This window comes from Hylobates moloch, unplaced genomic scaffold, assembly GCF_009828535.3.
Source record: "Hylobates moloch isolate HMO894 unplaced genomic scaffold, HMol_V3 SCAFFOLD_18, whole genome shotgun sequence".
NCBI lineage: Eukaryota > Metazoa > Chordata > Mammalia > Primates > Hylobatidae > Hylobates > Hylobates moloch.
The window spans coordinates 7,364,564-7,385,530 of NW_026652293.1; the positions used below are offsets into that span (position 1 = coordinate 7,364,564).

The 20,967-nt window shown below is 54.1% G+C and overlaps 1 protein-coding gene across 1 annotated transcript in view; it reads right to left on the reverse strand.

Annotated features, from left to right (window-relative positions):
* Window positions 1–17,189, reverse strand: part of IKBKE (inhibitor of nuclear factor kappa B kinase subunit epsilon) — a 23,049-nt gene extending 5,860 nt beyond the window's left edge. The window contains exons 1-16 of the mRNA XM_032136802.2: window positions 16,913–17,189; window positions 16,366–16,455; window positions 14,285–14,403; window positions 13,129–13,269; window positions 12,605–12,734; window positions 11,259–11,440; window positions 10,779–10,939; window positions 9,764–9,874; window positions 9,272–9,451; window positions 8,479–8,669; window positions 7,677–7,741; window positions 7,498–7,589; window positions 7,174–7,260; window positions 2,992–3,067; window positions 2,758–2,870; window positions 458–553 (exon numbers count right to left, since the gene is read on the reverse strand). Coding sequence (XP_031992693.1) covers window positions 458–553; window positions 2,758–2,870; window positions 2,992–3,067; window positions 7,174–7,260; window positions 7,498–7,589; window positions 7,677–7,741; window positions 8,479–8,669; window positions 9,272–9,451; window positions 9,764–9,874; window positions 10,779–10,939; window positions 11,259–11,440; window positions 12,605–12,734; window positions 13,129–13,269; window positions 14,285–14,371 — 1,712 coding nt within the window. The 5' untranslated portion in view covers window positions 14,372–14,403; window positions 16,366–16,455; window positions 16,913–17,189. The remainder of the gene's footprint in view (window positions 1–457; window positions 554–2,757; window positions 2,871–2,991; window positions 3,068–7,173; window positions 7,261–7,497; window positions 7,590–7,676; window positions 7,742–8,478; window positions 8,670–9,271; window positions 9,452–9,763; window positions 9,875–10,778; window positions 10,940–11,258; window positions 11,441–12,604; window positions 12,735–13,128; window positions 13,270–14,284; window positions 14,404–16,365; window positions 16,456–16,912) is intronic.
* Window positions 17,190–20,967: the final 3,778 nt, after the last annotated feature.

Here is a 20,967-nt window from a genome sequence, read left to right on the forward strand (position 1 = left end):
ATCCTTGTGAGGACTAATGGATCATGCAGCCAAAATGCCTGACCCAGTGACTCAAAATGGGACTTCTCCTGATCCTCCCTTTTCTGGAAAACCTGACTATCTCAGTGCCCCAAGGACACATGGATAGTGACATTCTATACTTTAAAGTGCCCTGCCAAGGTGAGAGATCTCTTTCCAGGACCACCTCTCCTAGAGCACCCAGGCCCCAGCCCCCTGGATCCCCCAACCCTGTGATTCAAGTCTCTTATGTGGCAACAGGCAGGCATGTAAAGGTTTCACGTCCCCCACTGGCCTGCAGGCAGCTTGCAGACAGGGGCCCTGCCCCTAGAGCAGCTGCACAGAACCATCCACTTAGTGGGCCTCCAAGAACCACCAGCTGGAGGTTAGTGGCCACTGGTAGCACCAGTGAAAAGGAAGACAGAAGAAAGAAGGGAGACAGAGGAGAGAGAAGGGGCATCTGCCCTCCCCGGGCTCACCTGGCCTCATCCTAGACTTCTTGAACTGTTTGTAGATGAAGTTCATCTTGTCCAAACAGCACTGAATCTGCTGGATGCTGTGGACACAGGAGACAGGGACCAGGTGTTTGAAGAATCTAATAGCACAGAGGAAAGAGGGAGGGAGGGGAAGGGTGGCAGTGGAATAGGGGAGGAGCCTCACTGCCACAGTTTTGGGGGATCAATCTGGGAGTGGAGATGACTGTCCCGTCTCTAAGCTTATTTGAGACCCCGTACAGTCAGCCAGCCATCTCTCGTTCTCATGGCTTATTCTTCCTCTCTCACACACATGCACTCACAGCATGAGTTAAAGAGAGACAGGAAGCCAAGCAGGACAGGCAACAGGAATGTGGCCTTCACTACATGAGAAGTTGTGAGACTTCTGGGAAGGAGCCTAGGCCCCTGAAACCTAAGAGCGTGTCTGGCAGTGACAGCTGGGGATGGAGGGGAGCTGAAATCTCTCTCTGGTCAACTGGAAAAAGCAGAAGAGTATAGCTTCTTGTTTTACCCAATATGTGGCACACAGCAGAAATTTAACATAAATAATGAATCAATAATCCTTGTTGAAAACAAGAATGAATCAACAGGCCTCGGTCCTGCCCGGAGGTGGAGGAACTGGGGAGATGATCTCCCGAGGACCTTCTCGTTCTGGGGTTGAAGGTCATTATTATTTCTTCCTTCCCCTTTTCAGGCTGGATACAAACACTTTGTTCGAGAAGTCGGGAGTGTGTGGGGAAAGTTCTTCCTCACCCTCAGGCCTATGTAGCTCCACTTCCTCCCTGCAGCACCTCCAAGTGACCCCATCTCTGCTATTTCTGGAGCTTGACTCTGAACAGAGCACAAGCTTGTTCCAGGGCTCTGCCAGCCGAAGGAGCCTGCCCCGCCAGGAACATGTGGGTGAAAGATGAAGTAGCTGGGACAGGCCTCAGATCCGTAGACTTCATCCAAAAGACAAGACCTGGGATCCACAGCCTTCATCCAAAAGACAAGACCTGGGATCCACAGCCTTCATCCAAAAGGACAGGGCTCAGATCCACAGCCTTCATCCAAAAGGGCGAGGCCTCAGATCCACAGCCTTCATCCAAAAGGGCGAGGCCTCAGATCCACAGCCTTCATCCAAAAGACAGGGCCTGGGATCCGCAGCCTTCATCCAAAAGGACGGGGCCTCGATCCACAGCCTTCACCCAAAAGACAGGGCCTGGGATCCGCAGCCTTCACCCAAAAGACAGGGCCTGGGATCCGCAGCCTTCATCCAAAAGGACAGGGCCTCAGATCTGCAGCCTTCATCCAAAAGGCTCGGGGCCAAATGTGCTCTGAATTGAGAATCGTCTTCTGATATCAGAAAGGCAATTTGGTACCCACACAGTGTATTGTGGAATGGCCCGAGCAGGGCATCAACTCCTAATCAAACACATTCACATCTCCAAAGAACCACAAGAACATTCACCCTAAGTGGGATAAATTCTATAAAGAGCCTCATTTGGTTTAGGTCAGGTTTTATGGCCAAAATAGTTAAGAAAAACTCCTGTGGTGTTCAGAGCTGTTTGAATTTAGAATTGAGGGCATGGGATGATGGATGGGGATAGGCCCAGATTACAGTAGGCACCAGAGAATGGGGAGGAGGTCTGCACTGGGCACCACCCATCTCCTGGTCAGAGGCTCCACACAGTCAGCCGGGGCCTGGGGGAGGGGGGTATTTTTATGTCTGTTAAAAGGGAGAGTGGTGCCTTAAAGGTTGTAAACCCCTGCCTGGCATAGGCCAAGCTTTGGAGGTGGACAGACCCGACCTGAAGCCACCTCTGTCATTTGTCATTTACCGGCTGTGACTCAGGGTAAGTTAACCTCACTGACTGAGGTTCTATAAAAAGGGCATTATCACAGCATCATTATTGTTTTCAGGATTCAACGAGATGCTGCACGTGAGAGGACCTACCCAAGGGCCTGACACAGAGAAAGGGAACTAAAGTCTTCTTTTATTCAGAATTATAGCACCTGCTAAGATTCCCAAGGCATTCCTCAAACTCCGAGATGGGTGCAGGACCCCAGATCCTTTTCTCCTCCTGGCTGGTGTCTGCGGCAGTCGGCATGGTGGGGGGGGGGGTCTTGTTTATTGCTGGATCTCCCTCCACCCCCCCATGCCCTAGCACTCTTGCTAAGAGAAAGGGGAATGCAAGCTGACATCTATAAAGGCTAAAGGCTACTGGACCTTTGGAGCTGCCCACTCCCCCACTCCCACCCCACAGAGAAGGAAAATCCCACAGACCTTCTGTCCTCATGTACCTGATCCCGGTTCTTCACCAGCTCCCGGCTCAGGCTGCTCAGGCTCTCCTGGGTCTCCGTGATATTTTGGGAGCATCTGGAGAGGACCTCAGCTAGCTGTGGGGCAAAAAGGCAGACCCCCGTGGGGTCTTCAGCCTGGGTACTGGTGGGCAGCCTGGCTGGAACAGGGGCCCCCAGCTCTGATCCTGCTAAGCCCTTGCCCTCCAGCCTCACTTACAGTCCGCAGCCTGGACCTCAGTGCTGCAGCCACCTTCAGTTCCTGGATCTCAGGCGTTCCAGCCATGCTGCTGAACCTTGAGGGAAGCAAGGAGAAAGGCGACATTTGGGGGCTTAGGAGCAGCCAAGGTGGGAGGCAGAGAGCTCTGTGGGCACATGCTGGGCATAGCATCTGTGGGAAAGCCTTGGTGGCTCTCCGGGTCTGGAGAGTTTTGTGTTTGGGACAGAGGCACCATCCTGAAGAGGGCCCTGCTCACCCAAGCTGTGACATTGTTGAGTATTGCAAAGAATAAAGGTTGAGACAGATTGTAACACCTTGAGTGTATGAAAATTCACGGGCCCGTGATGCAAGGCTGCTATTAATGATCTCCTTACTAGGAAACTTTGTAACTAAAGGGAAAGAATTAAGTTCCTGTCCAGTAGAAACTGTATTTCTTGATAACCAATAGCTTTCTGATGAGGGAAAAAGCTATATTTTGTAGACTACTAGGCAATGATGTATCAGAAGTTAGAACATTATCATCTTGCTGCCCAGTGAACTTGTTCTCTGGGGCATAGCCTTACAAGCAATGATGGATGATAAAGGGGTGGGCATTTGCACGGTGACAAGGTCACACCACTCTGCTTCTTTCTTCTACAGGGACAATGTAATGGTACAGTAGAGGAATCAGGCCGTCACCAGCCAATGGTATGTCAACATACAATACCTGGCATCATCAATAATGTATTCTAGCAAAAAATGTTCAACCGGAATCCATCTAGCCTTCTGCACTCCCAGTTCAGGCCTGGCACAGTGGTTCATGCCTGTAATCCCAGCACTTTGGGAGGCAAAAGTGGGAGGATTTCTTGAGGCCAGGAGTTTGAGATCAGCCTGGGAAACATAGTGAGACCCTGTCTCTACAATAATAATAATAAAATAAAATAAAATAAAATAAAATACAAAATAAAAGCCAGACATGGTGGCTCACACCAGTAATCCCAGCACTTTGGGAGGCCAAGGTGGGAGAATTGCTTGAGGTCAGGAGTTCAAGACCCGCCTGGCCAACACAGTGAGACCCTGCCTTGAAAAAAAAGAAAAGAAAAGATATAAAATAAAATACTAAAAAAATGTTTTAAAACTTCCCAGTTTACAGGAAATGCTGAGAAAGAAGGACAAGACAAACAACTTCAAGGGGAAGCTCTGGATGAGTCCAGAAGGTGGGACAGCAGACGTGATCCCAAAAACAGGTTATAAAACAGCAAATACACTATCATTTCATGTTGGTTAATGTTTACTCATAGTAGAAAAATATCCAGAAGGATGTGTACTCCTAAGGTGTGATAACCTATCTCTAGATAGTAGGTTATGAGATTTTAATTTTCTTATTTTTGCTTATCTCTGTTTTCTAACTTTCTACCATTAGTATATACATTTTAGTAACAATCATGATTTTTAAAAAGTATGCTGTGTATTTTGGCTTGGGAATGGAGGAGCAGGGAAGGAAAGGGGAGCTGAGCAAAGAGAGAATCAGGAATGAACTGCAGGCTCCTTGAAGACGGGGTGCCGTCGCTTTGCTCCTCGTACATCTCCAGTGCCTAGCAACGTGTTCAGCACACAGTAGTTCGTCAGTGCATGGATGCTGAAGGCATTACTGAGTGCACAAATGGATTTTAAGGCATGGGATATTTGACGGCAGAAGAGGGTGAGGCTGGACCCAATCCATCTCCACAGGGAGTCAGGAGACATGGGTTTGAGTCCTAGTCCTGGCAGTCACATTTGCTATCTGCATGACCTTGGGTTAGTCCTTTAAGCTCTCCGGGCCTCAGGCTCTTCATCTATAAAACGAGGAGACAAATTTCCTTCCTGTGACATAATAAGGTGTTCATAGGGATCAAAAAGGACCTCGGAGATGAAGTCTTGCCTGGAATGTCTTGCCTGGTGGTGGGGCTGGGGGAAGCCCTGGGATTCCCAAAGCCCGTCCTGGCTGCCTGAGCCGTGCCTCTGGATGGCAGCAGCTGCCCAGGAGGGCCAGAGAGCTTTGGGACAAAGGCAAGGTTGCTCTGCCAAAGGAGCTGTCCCGGGGAACCTGAGGCAGGAGACGCACACTGGGGGAGAGGCGAGTCACCAGGCTGGGCAAAGGTGGGCCACTTGGCATGAGGTGCTGGGTTCCTCCAGTGTGACATTCAGCCCATGAAAATACCTGGTTCCACTGTGGGTGGAGCTAGTGTCTTCAGACCTTAGGAGAATCCACAGGTGGGGATGTTCAGGCAAGAATGGGCTTGCAACGTGGGAGCTGGGAGGCCGCAGAGATCATCCAACCCTCTCACTTTGAAAATGAGGACACAGAGGCCCAGGTAGGGGAAGGTGACAGTGGGCTGGAGCCACACCCAGACTAAGAGAAGAGGCTGCACCTGGCCCTCTGGCTGCCTGCTCACAACTGTTTTTTGCTCACCATCCTCCTCCTTGATGGGAGGCTGAAATAGGCTTCAAAGCAGGCACTCGCCTGACCCCAGCTCTCTAGACACACCACGGAGGCCACCTTGGAGGAGGCTGCAGAGCCAGAACAGGGGAACAGCAGCCAGTGGACACCAGGATGCCAGGAGGCCCGACCCAGGCCAGCATGCCACGGCCCACCATGCCTGTCCATCCAGGGCAAGTGGGCAGACAGACACCCAAAAAGCTTTCCCAAACACATCTTTCCAGGTCAAGAATCTACAATGGCTCCCTACTGGTGGTTTTATTGCGGTCCAACCTCCCTCTAGCTGGACCCCTTCAGGGCCTCTATGCATTCTTTCCTCCCCTCCTCACCTCCACCTCTGTCCACCTCTGGCTTTGCTCTGGGCCATCTGCCATCATAACTGTGGCTTCAGTAAGCCTCCCAGCATCCCCTCCTTTCCCCCGAACAGGGCCCTTTTCTTTGCCTCTGCACAGACCTTCCTGCCTGAGGTATTCTTCTTCTTTCTGGCCTTAAAAGCCTCATCTTTCAGGAAGGCCTCCGTGGTTGCCTCTACCCATCTCAAGTCTCCTCTTACCCAACAATCCCATCAGCCCTCACATGTCCAGGAAGGGCTAGCTGCTCCGGAGGAAGCATGGGCCTCTCTGAATGACAGGATGCCATATCTACCCCTGGAGCCCCCTCTGTGCCTTGGACAGAGCTCAGCTCAAAGGAGATTCACTTGCAGTTTTGCTGACTGAACCCCACTCTCTGTCACCATTTGAGAGGGGCTCAGTCTGGATGGAGACTCCATCCCTGTTATCTGGAGATGGTCCTCTTCCTCCTCCCTGCTCCTCCACTTCCCAGCTGCCCCATCAACTGTGTTGCTGCTGCGAAGCAGGAGGCACGCAGGGCTGCATGAGTCAGCGCACAGCTGAGAAACTCCCCGGAGCTCCCTGAGGACAAGGGCTGGGGGGTGGCAGGAGGAGGGGGCCTTCAGGCATATGGGCAGTCACTGATCTTCCATCCCCAAAGACTCCCACCACCAGTGGCATCCCTAGGCAGCAGAGCTCCCACCCTCACCCGTACCATGGCCTCATGCCTTCCAGGATTTGGGGTGCTGTGCCTACTTCTCAATCGTTCTCTGGTCAATGAAGTCTTCCCACATTCTCCATCTCCAGACCCTTCCACTTGGCTTCCTCCTGCCCGGTCTCTCTCTTTTTCCAACCCATCCCCCCTAATTAGCCCAAGACAAGGGAGTAGAGGGAGTGGGGTTCCAAAGATTGGGGCAGGGAACCCAAGGAAGGCAAGGATAAGTTGAAGACTCAGAGAAAGCAGGAGATGAGGCATGGAGAACAAGACCACCTGGATCTCCATCCCTGGTGACATCCAGGGACTGTGCGTGGGTGTGAGTCCTCCCCCTAGAGTTCTGCTGGCACTTGGCATAGGGTGAGCATTCTAAATCATTCAGAGAAGGACTTGGCAGGACACAAGCCCCTTCTTGGGATAAGGAGGCCACCTTGGTACCTGGAGAGTCTGTGCCCCCATGGGCCCCTTCCCCTGCAGCTGAGGGGCTGGGTTTTGGGGGAGCCATTGCAGTTATTTGGTGAGGTGGGGATAAGGGATAGGGTGCGGGTGCCCTCTATTCTAGGAGGGTAGGGAAGGCAGGAGCCCTGGGTTGGGGAGGAGAGGTGCGTTGTTGGAAGTGAGGGTGAGGAGCAGACAGGGCAGGGCTGAGAGGTCCCAGCTGGCCTGGGGCGAACACCCACCTCTCGGTTCCCAGGCTGCTGCTGAGGTAGAGGAGGGATGTCCTTGCCACTTCCAGAGTCCGTCTGCATGTGGCCTGGAGCACCTCCCTGTCCAAGGGGAGACTGGGTCAGAGCTGCCTTGATCGGGGGACTCAGCACCATGCATGCAGACAGCATCCCAGGATACTGGCCTCCGCCTCCTGCCGGCCTCCCCCTCCGGCCTGCCTCCCTCTCCGGCCTGCCTCCCCCTCCGGCCCGCCTCCCCTTCTCTGCCCACTCCCCCTCCCGCCCGCCTCCCCCTCCTGCCCGCCTCCCCCTTTGTGCCCAGCCCTCATGACTACTCACATGACCCAGTGCAGCCCCCGCAACATGAGCTCCTGCCCATCCAGCAGAGCCCGCGCCAGCCGCAGGGCCTGGTAGCCGGCGCCCAACACGCCCTGAAACACAGAGGTGCGCAGGGCCAGGTCCCACACCTCCTACCCTTGGGTCATGCCCCTCGCTGCCACCTGGAGTTTGCCCCTCACCTTGGCCGTGTTGTAATCCGCCTGCAGGTCCACTTTGGGGACGAACTTGGGGACGTCCAGAGCAGCTGCAGACAAAGACCCTGTCTGAGGGGCCTGCCTATATGGTGCTGGGTCGGCTCATCTTTCATTATTTCCAGCTTACATTCACCCCTCACTGCCAATCTCCCACCTCAGGCTTCGCAACTCACGCTGAGCCTCCCACCTTGCCAGCCTTAGCCGCACTTAAAGTTGTGATCCCTCACTGCCACCTTGTGGCCACTTTTGAGAACTACCTCCTCATGCCCAAGAGCCGAAAATGGACTAAGTCACCCTCTTGTCCACAGGTTTTGGGGTGAATACCCCTTCCTAGCCTCAGAGAAAGAGGATAAAGCCGGCATTATTCAAGTGAGGAGAAAGGACATTTTTGCTGGAGTTTGGAGAAAGGCCCAAGCTCTGGACCCCTGACCCCCTTCCCTTCTTTCCAGGAGCTCAGACTTGGGCTTCTTCCAACACAAACTGCCTGAAGCTTCCCCACAAATCAGAGATTATGGAAAGTGCATTAAATCCAGATCTCCCTGTTTCCACTGGAGCTCTTTCCACAGCTCTGAGGATGCTGGGAAGCCCCAGGGAGGTCAAGCCACCAGCCCACGTCATGTGGCATCGCAAAGGCGTCTGCACAATTAGAACCCACATCTGCCTCCTGCTCCCTATGGCCCCAAAGGAATGCCCACAGAGAAAAGTAACCAATGGCCTGGATTGCAAACTCCTGTCTCAGAGGAAAATGTGGGGAGGAGAAAGATCCAGCCCAGGTGGCTCTACTCACGGTCCCTGAAGGCCAGCCCCTTGGGGATGGCTGTGCTGAAGAGGGTCAGGGGGCTGCTTGCTGTCGTGTGGGCGATGTGCTGTGCTGAGACGCTGGGCTCGAGGACACAGAGGTGACCCTCAAAGAGGTACTCCTGGTGCCGGGGGGCCACACTGGTCTGCTTATGCACGGCCTCCTGGAAAATGGCTATCCTAGACACAGCCGTGGTGGGGAGCAGAGGGCAGGGGGTGTCAGTGGGCAGGGCAGGGGGCCAAGGTGGCCTAAGCCCCAGCTAAGTGTTGCCCATAGACAGGGCTCTGTTTTACAGAGGGAGGGACGGGGGTGGTTTTCTCTGTCATCAAGGATGGAGAGACCAAGGGGAGAGTTCACATCTTATAGTGATGGAGACAGAGTGGGAACAGGTCCCAGGAGTCCCAATACCCAGCCTCTGCCTCTGCACCTCTTCCTGTCACACTGCCATTAAAATTTACCTAGTTCTATAAAATTATCGAGGAATCAAGGGTTCTATGAGCAGTACCTTTAGGAAATGTACAACCAACATTCACCACGCACACACTTCTCAGATGTATGATGCATATTAGCATTAGAAAGGTACCGACTCTCTGAAGTACGTGCAAGAAACCCTGTTTAGCTTTAACTTTGTAGAACTAGTCTTTTTCCAACTACGTTTGGACCCAGAAGCGTTCCTATGTACACACTCCTCAGAACATACTGTGGGAGATGCTGCTTTGGACATGCACTGCTGCTTGGGTAGAGAAGGTTCTCACTGCTTCCCCCCCTCGCCCCCACTTACGTGTTGTGAGCATGGATGTAGATGTGGTGCAGGACTGCCTGGGACAGGGAGAAGACATGGACGACAACTCGCTGCAGGATGTCACTGGTCTCCGCAAAGAACTGGTCGAAGCCCCAGCACTTGGCCTGCTCCACCTCCAGGATGTTGGCCAGGATGGGCACCAGCTGGCTCTGCAGCCCCCTGCCCTCCCAGGACATGGAGACTGTCAGGGGCGGGGGCCCAGACCTATCCTCCTTAAGCAGGCAATAGGAGCATTCTAAGAGAATGTCCTGAAGAGCTAGGACCAAGATGGTGGGGCAGGGTGGGTTGGGGAGGAAGAGCTGGAAGAACTCGTTCCAGCATCCAGATGGGAAGGTGGTGTGCCCAAGCCTGCAGCATGCCCGGAACCTGATGGAACAGGCCTCAGAAGTCTTGACTCAGCAGAGAGAAGTGATACCCAGCTCAGACTCCAGCATCACCCCCGCCCCCCGCCCCAAGCAGGGTCCCACTCACAGTGACAGCTGGCAGGTGATGGGGAGGGTGTAGCTCCACTCCAGGGGCCCGTTCTCCCGCTTCTGGGCACCTGCAATGGCCCCAGCCGGCTTCTCTGTGGTGATTCGGTACCTGGGGGGAGCAAGGCCGGGTCAGCGGGATCCCCAGCCATCACATTGCCGGGCAACGACACACTCAGCACAAAGGGCTCGGAGCACAGGTTCAAGTCACCCAGCCACCCCAAAGTAGCCTGAGAGATGGAGTGTGAGAGACCTGGCTCTCAGCTGTGAGAGCACTTTGCCTCAGCACTCCTCCTGGAGCCCTTTGCTTCAGGTAGAGACACCTTTGCCCTGTCCACTGCCTCTCCTCCCTGCTACACTTCCCTCAGCCTGGCCAGCCTCCTCCACACCTTTGCCCATGCTATGCATGGCCCCAGTATCCTCTCCTCCTCTCCCTTCAGAGTCCAGCCTTCCCTGACAACCCCCGTCCATGCTGGTCTCCTGCCCCTTTTGCGGGCCTGATATAGGTTCCACACAGCTGGACCCCAGGGCTGAGGTGGGTGCAGCAACCTTCCCACTAAGCCAGCTGACGTCTCCTCTGCTCCGGGCGGTGCGCTCAGAGGGAGCCGCTACTGTCTCCAGCCACTTGCTACTTCCCTGTCCGATGGCACAAAACCGTGGAAAGACCTTGGACCTGGGAACAGGAAGCTGCCACCTTTGCCCCTGGCGAGCTCTGCCACCTTGGTCAAGTCACTCTTTGAGCTTCGGTTGAGACAAGGAGAGCAGTAAGGGAGCAGAAGGCTAAAGTGAAGCACTGAACTAACATAGGGCATATTCACAGACTCCCATCAGCCCTGGGCAGAGCTCAGCTGCTTGTTTGATCCGATTAACAAAAAGAGATCTATAAAGAGCCTGGGGGGGTGGACCAGAGGAGGGCCGTGGAGTGTGAGGGGACCAGGAGACACAGCAGGGACCGGTGGGGGAAGGGCCAGGGGACTGCCAGTCCGCCCCATTCCCTGCCCTGTGGCCCACTGTACATGATCTCCTTGTTCCGCCGTGGCCCACCAAAGGGGATGAAGGGCAGGCTGCCGGTGGCTGCATGGTACAAGGTCACTCCAATGCTCCAGAGATCCACAGTCACCCCGAACGCTTTTTGCTGGGGCTTTCGAAGCACCGCCCGCTCATACATGTCGGGATGCTGCCGGAGAGAACCAGAACGCGGCCATGGGGCGGGAGGGCTGGCAAGGGCCTGAGACCTGTCAGACTCCCTTCCGCCACCTGCAGGTGAAAACAGAACTGTTCAAATCCTTCTCCTTTGTCATCTTAAAAATGGGTGTCAGCCTCACCTTTTCCGTCCTAGAGAACAGAATGCATTCTTCTGGATGGGGTACAGGGGAGAGACATAACTCCTGTCGGAAGCAGGAGGTGGGCCACACCCCCTCATGGGGGCTCTGAGGGGCTCACAAGGCAAGGCGAGCCCTCAGCGTGGGGCAGCGGGTCTCCAGCAGCTCACTCACCAGGTACTCCTCAGTCCCGTAGACCGAGACGAACTTCTCATCATCGTCCAGCTCCCGGGCAGCCCCGAAGTCTGTCAGCTTGTAGATGCTCTGCCCCTCCTCCCCGACGAGGCGCATGATGTTCCCGGGCTTGATGTCGCGATGCACGATGCCGTTCTCTCGCAGGTGGTTCATGCCAGCCACTGGGGACAGACGGGGAGGCCACTAGCTGGCTCTGGCCGGGGACAGTCTAGTGTCTGAGGCTCATCTTGGTGGGAAGGCTGTCCTTGCGTCCAGAGAGACAGGAGTTCCCGTGGACTGGCAGAGCCATGGGACAGGCGAAGGGCAGAGACGCGCATGGGGCTTAGGAGGGCGTCTCAAGGACACTAGGGTATGGAGGTGCCATCTGGATTCTCTAGGAAACCGAGAGGGGTGGTGGCTCTGTCTCCTCAAGGGCAGCGCCCCTCTTTGTATTACTTCTTTTGATTAGGTGTTCAATTGTGGTAAAATATGCATAACAAAATTTCCCATTTTAACCAATTTTAAGTGTACACTTCATTGGCACTAAGCACACCCACGCCGCTGTGCCACCGTCTTAGAACTTTTCTCATTCTCCAATTTTTTTTTTTTGAGACAGAGTCTCACTCTGACACCTAGGCTGGAGTACAGTGGTGCAATCTCAGCTCACTGCAACCTCTGCCTCCCAGGTTCAATCGATTCTCATGCCTCAGCCTCCCAAGTAGCTGGAACTACAGGTGTGAGCCACCACGCCCAGCTAATTTTTGTATTTTTTTAGTAGAGACAGGGTTTCACTGTGTTCACCAGACTGGTCTCAAACCCCCAACCTCAAATGATCCTCCCACCTGGGCCTCCCAAAGTGCTGGGATTACAGGCATGAGCCACTGCACCCAGCCTCATTCTTCAAAATTGAAACTGTACTCATTAAACAACTCCCCATTCTCCTCTGCCATCAGCCCCTGGAAACCACCATGGTACTTTCTGTCTCTATGAATGTATAAGTGGAATCATACAGGATTTGTCCTGTGTCTGGCTTTTTTCACAGCATAATGTCATCAAGGTCCATCCATGTTGTAGCAGGTGTCAGAATTTCTTTCCTTTTAAGACTAAATAATATTCTATTTTAGGTACCTCCCACATTTTGTTTTCACAGTTAGGATGTTTCCACCTTTTGGCTATTGTAAATAATGCTGCTATGAACATTGGTGTACAATCTTTTTTAGGTTTAATTTTTAAGTTGGAATTTTAAATGGAATGATTAGCAGGAGTCAGACACCTGAGTCCTGTCAGCATCTGTCTCAGGCCTGCTGCTGGTCTGAGGGTGGAGGCAGGGACAGGGAGGGGCTCACCCACACAGCGCAGCACCACCAGGAACTCATCCTCAGGCAGCCCAAAGGCGTTCTCGGGGCTCTCCAGCACGCTCAGCAGGCTCCCACTGGAGCAGTACTCCATCACCAGTACCTTCTGCCGGCTTCCCCCCTACGGGTGGGACAGAGAGGGACTCAGGAGGATGGCACTTCTCCTCCCCACCCACCAGGAAGAAGTGGCTCAGCCTGGAGCCCAGAGCCCTCATCCTCCAGGTCCCAGTTTCCAGCCTGGCCTTCCCTCCTTGGCCCCACACTGATCCCACACACTGGAATCCAAAGTCACTTATTCCAGGAAGCCCTCTCTGCTTAGGTGCTGATTCTGTCCATCGTTCCTTTCCCGTGCACCGTCCCACCCCCTTGCACCCTTTGCTCCCTTCTGCAATTTACCTGCTCTCTCTGACCTGCTGATGAGCATGGGACCAAATCTCTGTTATCGTGTGGCCTGATTCTGCCCAGACCATAAGGGTCAAGGACAAGACCATCCTCTGACCAAGCACCGGACCCACCGTCTCCTCCACCGCAAAGAGCTTGATGATGTTCTGGTGGTTCAGCTTCCGCAGGACCTCAAACTCCCTCACCTGCACCTCGCGGGGCCGCAGGTAGCTGGTGGTGTTGAAGACCTTCACAGCAACCAGCTCCCCGGATTTCTGCCATTGGGGAGGGAGCAGTGGGAGACAGCATGGGATTGGCACATGTCCCGCTCCCACAGAGGAGCAGCCACCCTCTCCTGGGCCTCCATTCAGCCTCTCTGGCCAGCCCAACCCCAGAGATGAGCCTGGTTGGATGGGGGCTCCCATCCGCACCTCCTTTCCCTCTCAAGGGGTAGATAGTCCAGCACTGGGAGATGACAAGATCCTGACACTCTGATCTCCTGCAGGGGATGGCTTGTTGTCATTATTACAATTGCAATTGACAATCATCACAGGGCAGTTAACACTCCCTTGGGTTAGCAGCAGGGAAGGGATTGGAACCTGGTCTGTCTGGTTCCAATTCTTTTTTTTTTTTTTTTTTTTTTTGAGACAGAGTCTCGCTCTGTTACCCAGGCTGGAGTGCAGTGTCAAGATCTCAGCTCACTGCAACCTCTGCCTCCCGGGTTCAAGCGATTCTCTGCCTCAGCCTCCCTAGTAGCTGGGATTACAGGTGCATGTCACCATGCCTGGCTAATTTTTGTATTTTTAGTAGAGACAGGGTTTCACCATCTTGACCAGGATGGTCTCGATCTCCTGACCTCGTGATCCGCCCACCTCGGCCTCCCAAAGTGCTGGGATTACAGGCGTGAGCCACTGTGCCCTGCCAGCTACCACTGTTGAGTAAGACAGAGTGGATATCATCTCACATATCCTCGCAGGATAAATCCAAACAAGGCCTAATTCCCTGCTCTGCTATTCCTAGATCCCATTTGCTGTTACCTTCCTTGGATGTTTGCCTTGTTACTTCACAGTTCTCTTGCCCCAACTCGTGCCCAGCAGAGGCATCCTCTCAAGGAGCCGTTTTCAGCTCCCTATCCCTCTGCTCAAACCCACAGTGTGAGTGTGCTGCACAACATCCAGAGGTCCCCGTCCCACCGCCCTCAATGCCCACTGGGGGCTGACTGGGCCAACTTCTGAGGTGTGAGGGGGCCAAGGCTGTGCTGGACAGGGCCTGGCCAGGGTTGCTTCCTACCTTGTTGCGGGCCTTGTACACACTGGCAGTGGCCCCCTGCCCCAGCAGGTCGTCTGTGTGCCACAGGTAATTGGCTGTGCTCTGCATCTCCTGCCCTGAGCTGGCTGGTCACCTTCTGCCTAGAGAAAGAGCATGCTGGGGGCCCAGGATTCCATTCCTGGCATGGGGTGGCCACTGGTGGCCTGACCTGTAACTGTGCCCCAAGGCTGCCCTAAGAAGGGCTCCATGTGGCCATTCCACAAGCAAGGGAGCAGGGGGAGTGTGAAGCACAGAAAAGTTAAGTAACTTCCCCAAAAGGATGCACAGCACAACAAGAGGGCCCCCACTGAGCCCTCAGCCCACAGCCGGCACCTGTTCCACCTGCTGCCTGTCCTGGCTCCCCAAGTCCCCTTGAAGCCCCTCCCCAGGCAGGTCATTCTGCACAGACAAACCACTTGTCTCTATCACCTCTCCCCAGCACTGAAGATTCTGGGGTTTTGGCATCCAGGCTTGAGATTGTCCCAGGAAGCAGAAACAGTATAGGAGGAAGGGCCCGGGGTCAGGCAGCATCTCCCACACCACCACAAATCTCCAAGATTGCAACATGAGTCCAGAGCCACTCCCCCAGCCCCCGCCGGCCTGCCTGCCAGGCCCACCACTTCCTGCTGCTGTGAGCTGACAGCCGGGCCAGTACTGCTCCAAGAGAGATGGGGCTGCTTCAGAGTGTGTGTGTGTGTGTGTGTGAGAGAGTGTGTGTGTGAGTGTGTGTGTGTGTATGTGTGTAGGGGGTTGGGGAGAAGGGTGTGGGTGTGTGTGTGTAAGCAGGGTATAGGGGAGGCAAAATTCATCATTCAGCCATTGGGAGAATCTGAAACCCCCTACAATTCTGTTTCCCATCTTTGTCCTCATCTTTTCTCCAAAGCCTGGTTCTCCTAAAGCAATTAGTACCAGAAAGTGTATCCTCAGAAGTTAAACTCAATTTCTCTTTGAAAAATAAGGCCAGGGCTGGCCTTTTTGGGATACCTGGGGACAGAAGCATTAGAAGGGCCACCATCCTTTAAACACTTTCTTTTTTCTTTTTCTTTTTTTTTATTTTGACAGAAGGTCTCACTCTGTCACCCAGGCTGGGGTGCAGTGGTACAATTATGACTCATTGCAACCTCCACCCCTTGGGCTCAAGCAATCCTCCCAACTCAGCCTCCTGAGGAGCTTAGGACCATAGGTGTGCACCACCACACCTGGCTGTCTTTTGTATTTTTAGTAGAGATGGATTTTTGCCATGTTGCCCAGGCTGGTCTTGAACTCCTGAGCTCAAGCAATCTGCCCACATGGGCTTCCCCAAAAAAGCGCTGGGATTACAGGTGTGAGCCACCATGCCTGGCCACTTAAATACTTTTAAATAACGCTAGACTAGTAAAGGCATCTTCGTGTTCTAACATCTTACAGGTTGTTAAACTGAGGGTTGCCATGCCTGGAATCCTATGAGCCTTCGCTCTGAACTTTTTCTCTGTGTAATCTTTTTTAAAAATGCAAATCCTTGATAATGTCAGTTCATCAAGCCAGAGGCCCCTTGAAGAGATCGGTGGTCAACTCCTAGTTTTAGATCAGGTAGGAGTGGACATTACACAGAAGCAACTGAGGTACTGAGAGGCTTCCTGAAGACAAAACAGTAGCTCAGCATGAATGAGTGGGTCTGGTTTTCCCCGCTGAGGCTGGAGCCAGCCAGCAGGTCTGGGGGCTGGGGCTGGGGCTGGAGCAGAGCAGGCTGAAATCAAGGCCAAGGGCTGTGATACTGGGGCAAGGAACAGCTGAAGACTCTGGGATAATAGGCAGTGAGGTGGAAAGCGCAGAGCCCCAGACAGGGGGGTGTGCCCCTGGGTTCTGTGCCCGGGAGTGCTGGTTGTGGCACATCTGGCTTAACTCTGCACGCTCTGCAGATCCTCCCCCCACCACCCCAAGCACCTGGTGCGTAGAAGGGCTCAGCGGCCCTCAGCCAGTGGTTGGATGAATGAGCAGTGGACAGTGAAGCATGTGAGCCGCCATCCACCCACCTCTCCCCTCCCCTCCCTCCTCAGGGCTCTGCTGTGGCCAAGCGCACTTACCCCACACTCTGAGCTGCCCTGAGTCAGGCAAAGGCTCTTCCTGGCAAGCGTTTGTTATGCTTTCTGTCTGTGGCACGTCCAGGAGCTGAGCTACACCGGAAAGAGGAGGGCGGATGAGAGGCGCCCCTCAGTGCAGTTGCTTCTCAGCCTCCATCAAAGGCCACCGGCCCTAGCCCTTTAACCCTTTCCTGTTTGTCACCTTCCCCCACAGGGCTGGGCTGGGGGTTTCCAGCTCTATTCCCCAACTGTTCAGGGAGACTTTCCCAGCGTCTCTTACTCCTGAGACTCCAGCCAGGGAGAAAGACCCCGGGAAAGGTGAGGGCAGGTGCTGTGAGCTGATCGCTGGCTTCGGGTGTTGGTAAGCAGAGCCCAGGGAGGGCTTGTGGTTGGCCCATGGTGGCTCACCTCCATGCCACACACAACGCTGTATGTGAGAGCACCACTGCCGACAAGCCCACACCCCTGCACCCAGCTGAGCTGCCCTGCAGCTGCCCCTTGCCTGGTCCCTTATTCCACCCCCACCCCCCTCCACATGCTGCACACTCACCCCATCTCCACTGCAGGGGATGCAGGCTTGTGGGACTGGGTGGCACCCCCAGAGCTTTCAGGGCTTGCTGTCATTCATGAGCAGTGTTCTTAGCCTCCTGGTGGCCAAGGGCCCCTAGGACCCGCAGGCAGGTCCAGTTGCAATGTCTGTGCCACCCCAGGAGCTGGGACTAGTGGGTTTCTTCCCTGCCTCCTTGTAGCGGTGGGACACCAAGCTCAGCACTGAGTCCTGGCTCTCAGCTCTCTCACACTTCCTGATTTCCGTCTCTCGCTCTCTCTTTCTCTCTTAAAGAGACAGAGGCAACTCGGTGCAACCACCAGCTCAGCAGAAAAGAGAAAGAGGATGCTCTGAGTTCCCAAGGGTAGGCAATAGGACCAGAGTCTGAGCCACAGAGAAGCCAAGAACTGAGGCCCTTCTGGTAATCGTGATGGGCAGCTGGGTGCTGTTTTGGCATCTCCCGCAGTTCACTGGAGCAGGGAAGTTCAGGGCACTTCCCAGAGTCAACAGAGCAGGTTGGGCAAGTTAACTAAGTGGAAAGCTGCCTGGGAAGTCCACGCTCCCACACCCAGGAGCCCCAAGGGAGTGTGGGAGCTATGCCGACCCAGTTGGATCTGAGTGGATCTGAGTGGATCTGCCGACCCAGTCCTAGAAGTTGGATCTGAGTCACCTTACCAGGAGGCCTGCAGAGGTCTGAGAGCAACCGCGGGGACCCAGCTGATGCCTTCCAGTGTGACCTGAGCACACAGCATGCAGCCCCTCCCAGCCAGCTCACTCAGCCGCAGAGTAACAGCTACTCCATGGGTTGATTGGATGACATGGATATATTTGGAATTGTTTGGGAGCTTGGAAAGCATTTTACAGAAAGGCATTGAAGGCATGGAGGCCCACACACTTCAGTAATTTACCCATGCTCTTCAGAGACTGCTGGGGCTGGCACCCAGGTGCCAACTTCCCAGCCAGGACTCGATGCCCTGCATCAAATGTCCTAGGAGGCTGGAAGGGTCTGTGCTGCTCTGGTCAGCTCTGAGATGGCAGTTGGATGTGAAATGGTTAAAACCAGGAAATTCCATGTTTCTATAGAATGTTGGAGGGACTTTCCCATGGCCACACCTGGTGGTTTCCTCAGCCAGCCCCACCCCTCCCACAGTGACACTAGAACAGGAGCAGAGCTGAGAACTGCCTGGTGCTCGGATAAAGAGAACTCCCCATAACACCTCCAGCTGGCGGAGTTGCTGCAGCTTCTCACGTCAGGACCAGGAGGAATGTGCCTGAGTGCCTGAGATCCTCATGTTCCACTCAGTCTTCCCAGCTTGCTTTTTTTTTTTTTTCTGAGATGGAGTCTCGCTCTGTCACCCAGGCTGGAGTGCAGTGGCATGATCTTGGCTCACTGCAACCTCTGCCTCCTGGGTTCAAGTGATTGTTCTGCCTCAGCCTCCCAAGTAGCTGGGACTACAGGCACGCACCACCACGCTTGGCTAACTTTTTGTATTTTTAGTAGAGATGGAGTTTCACTGTGTGGTTGGTGAGGTGGATTGAATAGGTTGGTCTCGATCTCCCAACCTCCTGATTCACCTGCCTCGGCCTCCCAAAGTGCTGGGATTACAGGTGTGAGCCACTGCACCCAGCCTAGTCTTCCCAGGTTTCTGCCAGCCTGGCACATGGGAGAACCGCACATCCTAGTTACTTCGTGATGGGGGGAGCATGTGAGTTCCCCACCAAAGCATTTATTTCCTGATGCAAGACCCTCCCAGAGCTCTACTTTCTGGCAGTGTGATTCTGTTAGTCTGGGTCCTTGAGTGACTGTCCTGAGCTGAGTTCCCCTGCTGGTCCACAAGGGACATTGGCTTTGGTGAGAAATCAGCCTTTGTTGCTTTAGGGCACCGAGGTTTGCTACATAACTTAGACGATCCGTAATGTTTACCCGCTTTTTTCCCTGATGAACCTGCTGGGTCCTCACCAGCACTCTTCCTTTCCCCTCTCCATCAATCTCTTTCCCAGCATATTTAGCACATTCAAAGGCAACTACCATGTGTCTAGCACCCACTATGAGGCGGGCACATAAAGGCTGGGCATCCCATCAGGAGCCTGGAGGTCCAGGATGGCATGGCAGATGCTACGAGTGGCAGACGGGCAGCGGGGAGGAAGGTGATCAAGAAGGGCTTTCCAGAAGGGTTGCTTGGCCAGACTTTAGGAAGAGGGGAGTTAGGCAGAGGAGAGGGGACTAGGGGAATGGAATTCCAGGCTGTGGGCACATGTGCAGAGGCGCAGAAGCATGAGAAGAGCTGGACTGAGGCTGAGAAAAGGGGGAGAGGTAGAGGTGGCCTGGAGCCATGTGCCGTGACGGATCAAGTTTCCTTGGGCATCCTCTGTGAGGTCACATCCTCTGTGTGGACACTGTGAAGCAATGTCTTGCCTGTGCCCCAGCCGATAGCACAGCCGGTTGCATCCGAGAAGGTGCAGGGGGCTGGCAGGCTCCAGAAGGGAAGAGGAAGTCTGTAAGAGTCCCCACCATGTGTTCCCAAGTGGCTCTGAGGGGTCCTAGAAATAGAAGTGGCAATTCAAGGGTAGTGCAAGGACCAGAGGCGGAAGAGGGTGGCCCTTGACAGCAGCTGTCAGAAAGCAAATCTCATGTGACTTCTACAAAGAGGCCGAAAATATAGTGGGAAGGGCAGGGGCTAGCTCCATTGCCATGGAGGTTTGAGTTCAGATTTTACCACCTACTGTGGATGACCCTAGCACGTCACTTAACGTTTCTCATAGGGCTGGTTTGAAAGTAAAATGAGATGAAGCTCCTGGCACCTGATCCGCTCTGAAAAGATATTAATTTCTTTTTCTGCCCCAAGGGGCTTGAGCCAGTTTTTCACAGCTGACTCGCCTGCCCAGTGCCTTAAAGGGGAGGGGAAAGGACTCGGGTGCTGGTGGGGGTGCATACGGAAGAGGCTGGGGGGCATTGCCAGGCCACACGTATTTGCTATGCTCAGTCACAAGGGCGAAGGGCTGAGCGACGAGGTCTCAGAGCCCGGCTCCTAGTCACCTTCAGGGGTCAGCTCTGGCCAGGAGCTTTGGGTGCGGAAGGAGGGACAAACACTGCAGGCAGGCTTGCTGCTATGGCCCCAAGCAGTGGGACAAGCTGTGAGGCAGCATCCAGGCCACTGAAGGAAATTGGGACCAGTGCCAGCATCATCTCTCTTCGAGGAAAAGCAAGTGTTTCTCTCATTGTCTTCACTCTTCAAACCTCCTCTGCACTGTTCCCTCCTACACTGTCAGCTAAGGACCTTGCCTTAAATTTCGCTTAGATAAAAGAAGCAATCAGAAGGGAGCGCCCTCATTTCCTCCCCCACATCCACTGCCTGCCCCGTGTCTGTACTCACCTGCCTTCCCTCCCACGCGACAGCAGGAAGTGCCTCTTCTCGAGCCTCTCCTAGTGGCACAACCCTCCCGCTTGTGCCCTGCAGCTCACCCTCTCCTCTCCTGCACATTCATTCTTCCCGTTCTACTGCGTCCTGCCCACCCCACCAAACAAATGCACCTCTGCACTGCCCATCTTACCCTTGTCTCTTGATGCTCCCCTCCCCATTCAACGAGTTGTCAAGTTACTGCTTTTTCCCTTCCCATTTGCCACCTAACCCATCCAGTTGTACTCATTCCCCCTCTGCTGAAAATGCTCTTGTCCAGGTCACCAATGATTCCCTTTCTACGCCAGCCTCACTTTACCCCACTGGCATTCAACAGCAGATTCCCCGCTTTGTTGAAGCTGTCTGTGACCTTGTGCTTTCCCAGCCACCTACCTCATTGCCACTTGCTCATTCCGCCTTCTTTGCTGGCCCCCTTCCTCTGCTGCATTTCTTTTTTTCTCTTGTTTTTTCTTTTCTTTTCCTTCTTTTTTTATTTTTTGAGACAGAGTTTCACTCTTGTTGCCCAGGCTGGGGTGCAATGGCGTAATCTCGGCTCACTGCAACCTCCACCTCCCGGGTTCAAGCGATTCTCCTGCCTCAACCACCTGAGTAGCTGGGATTACACGCATGTGCCACCACGCCCAGCTACTTTTTTTTTGG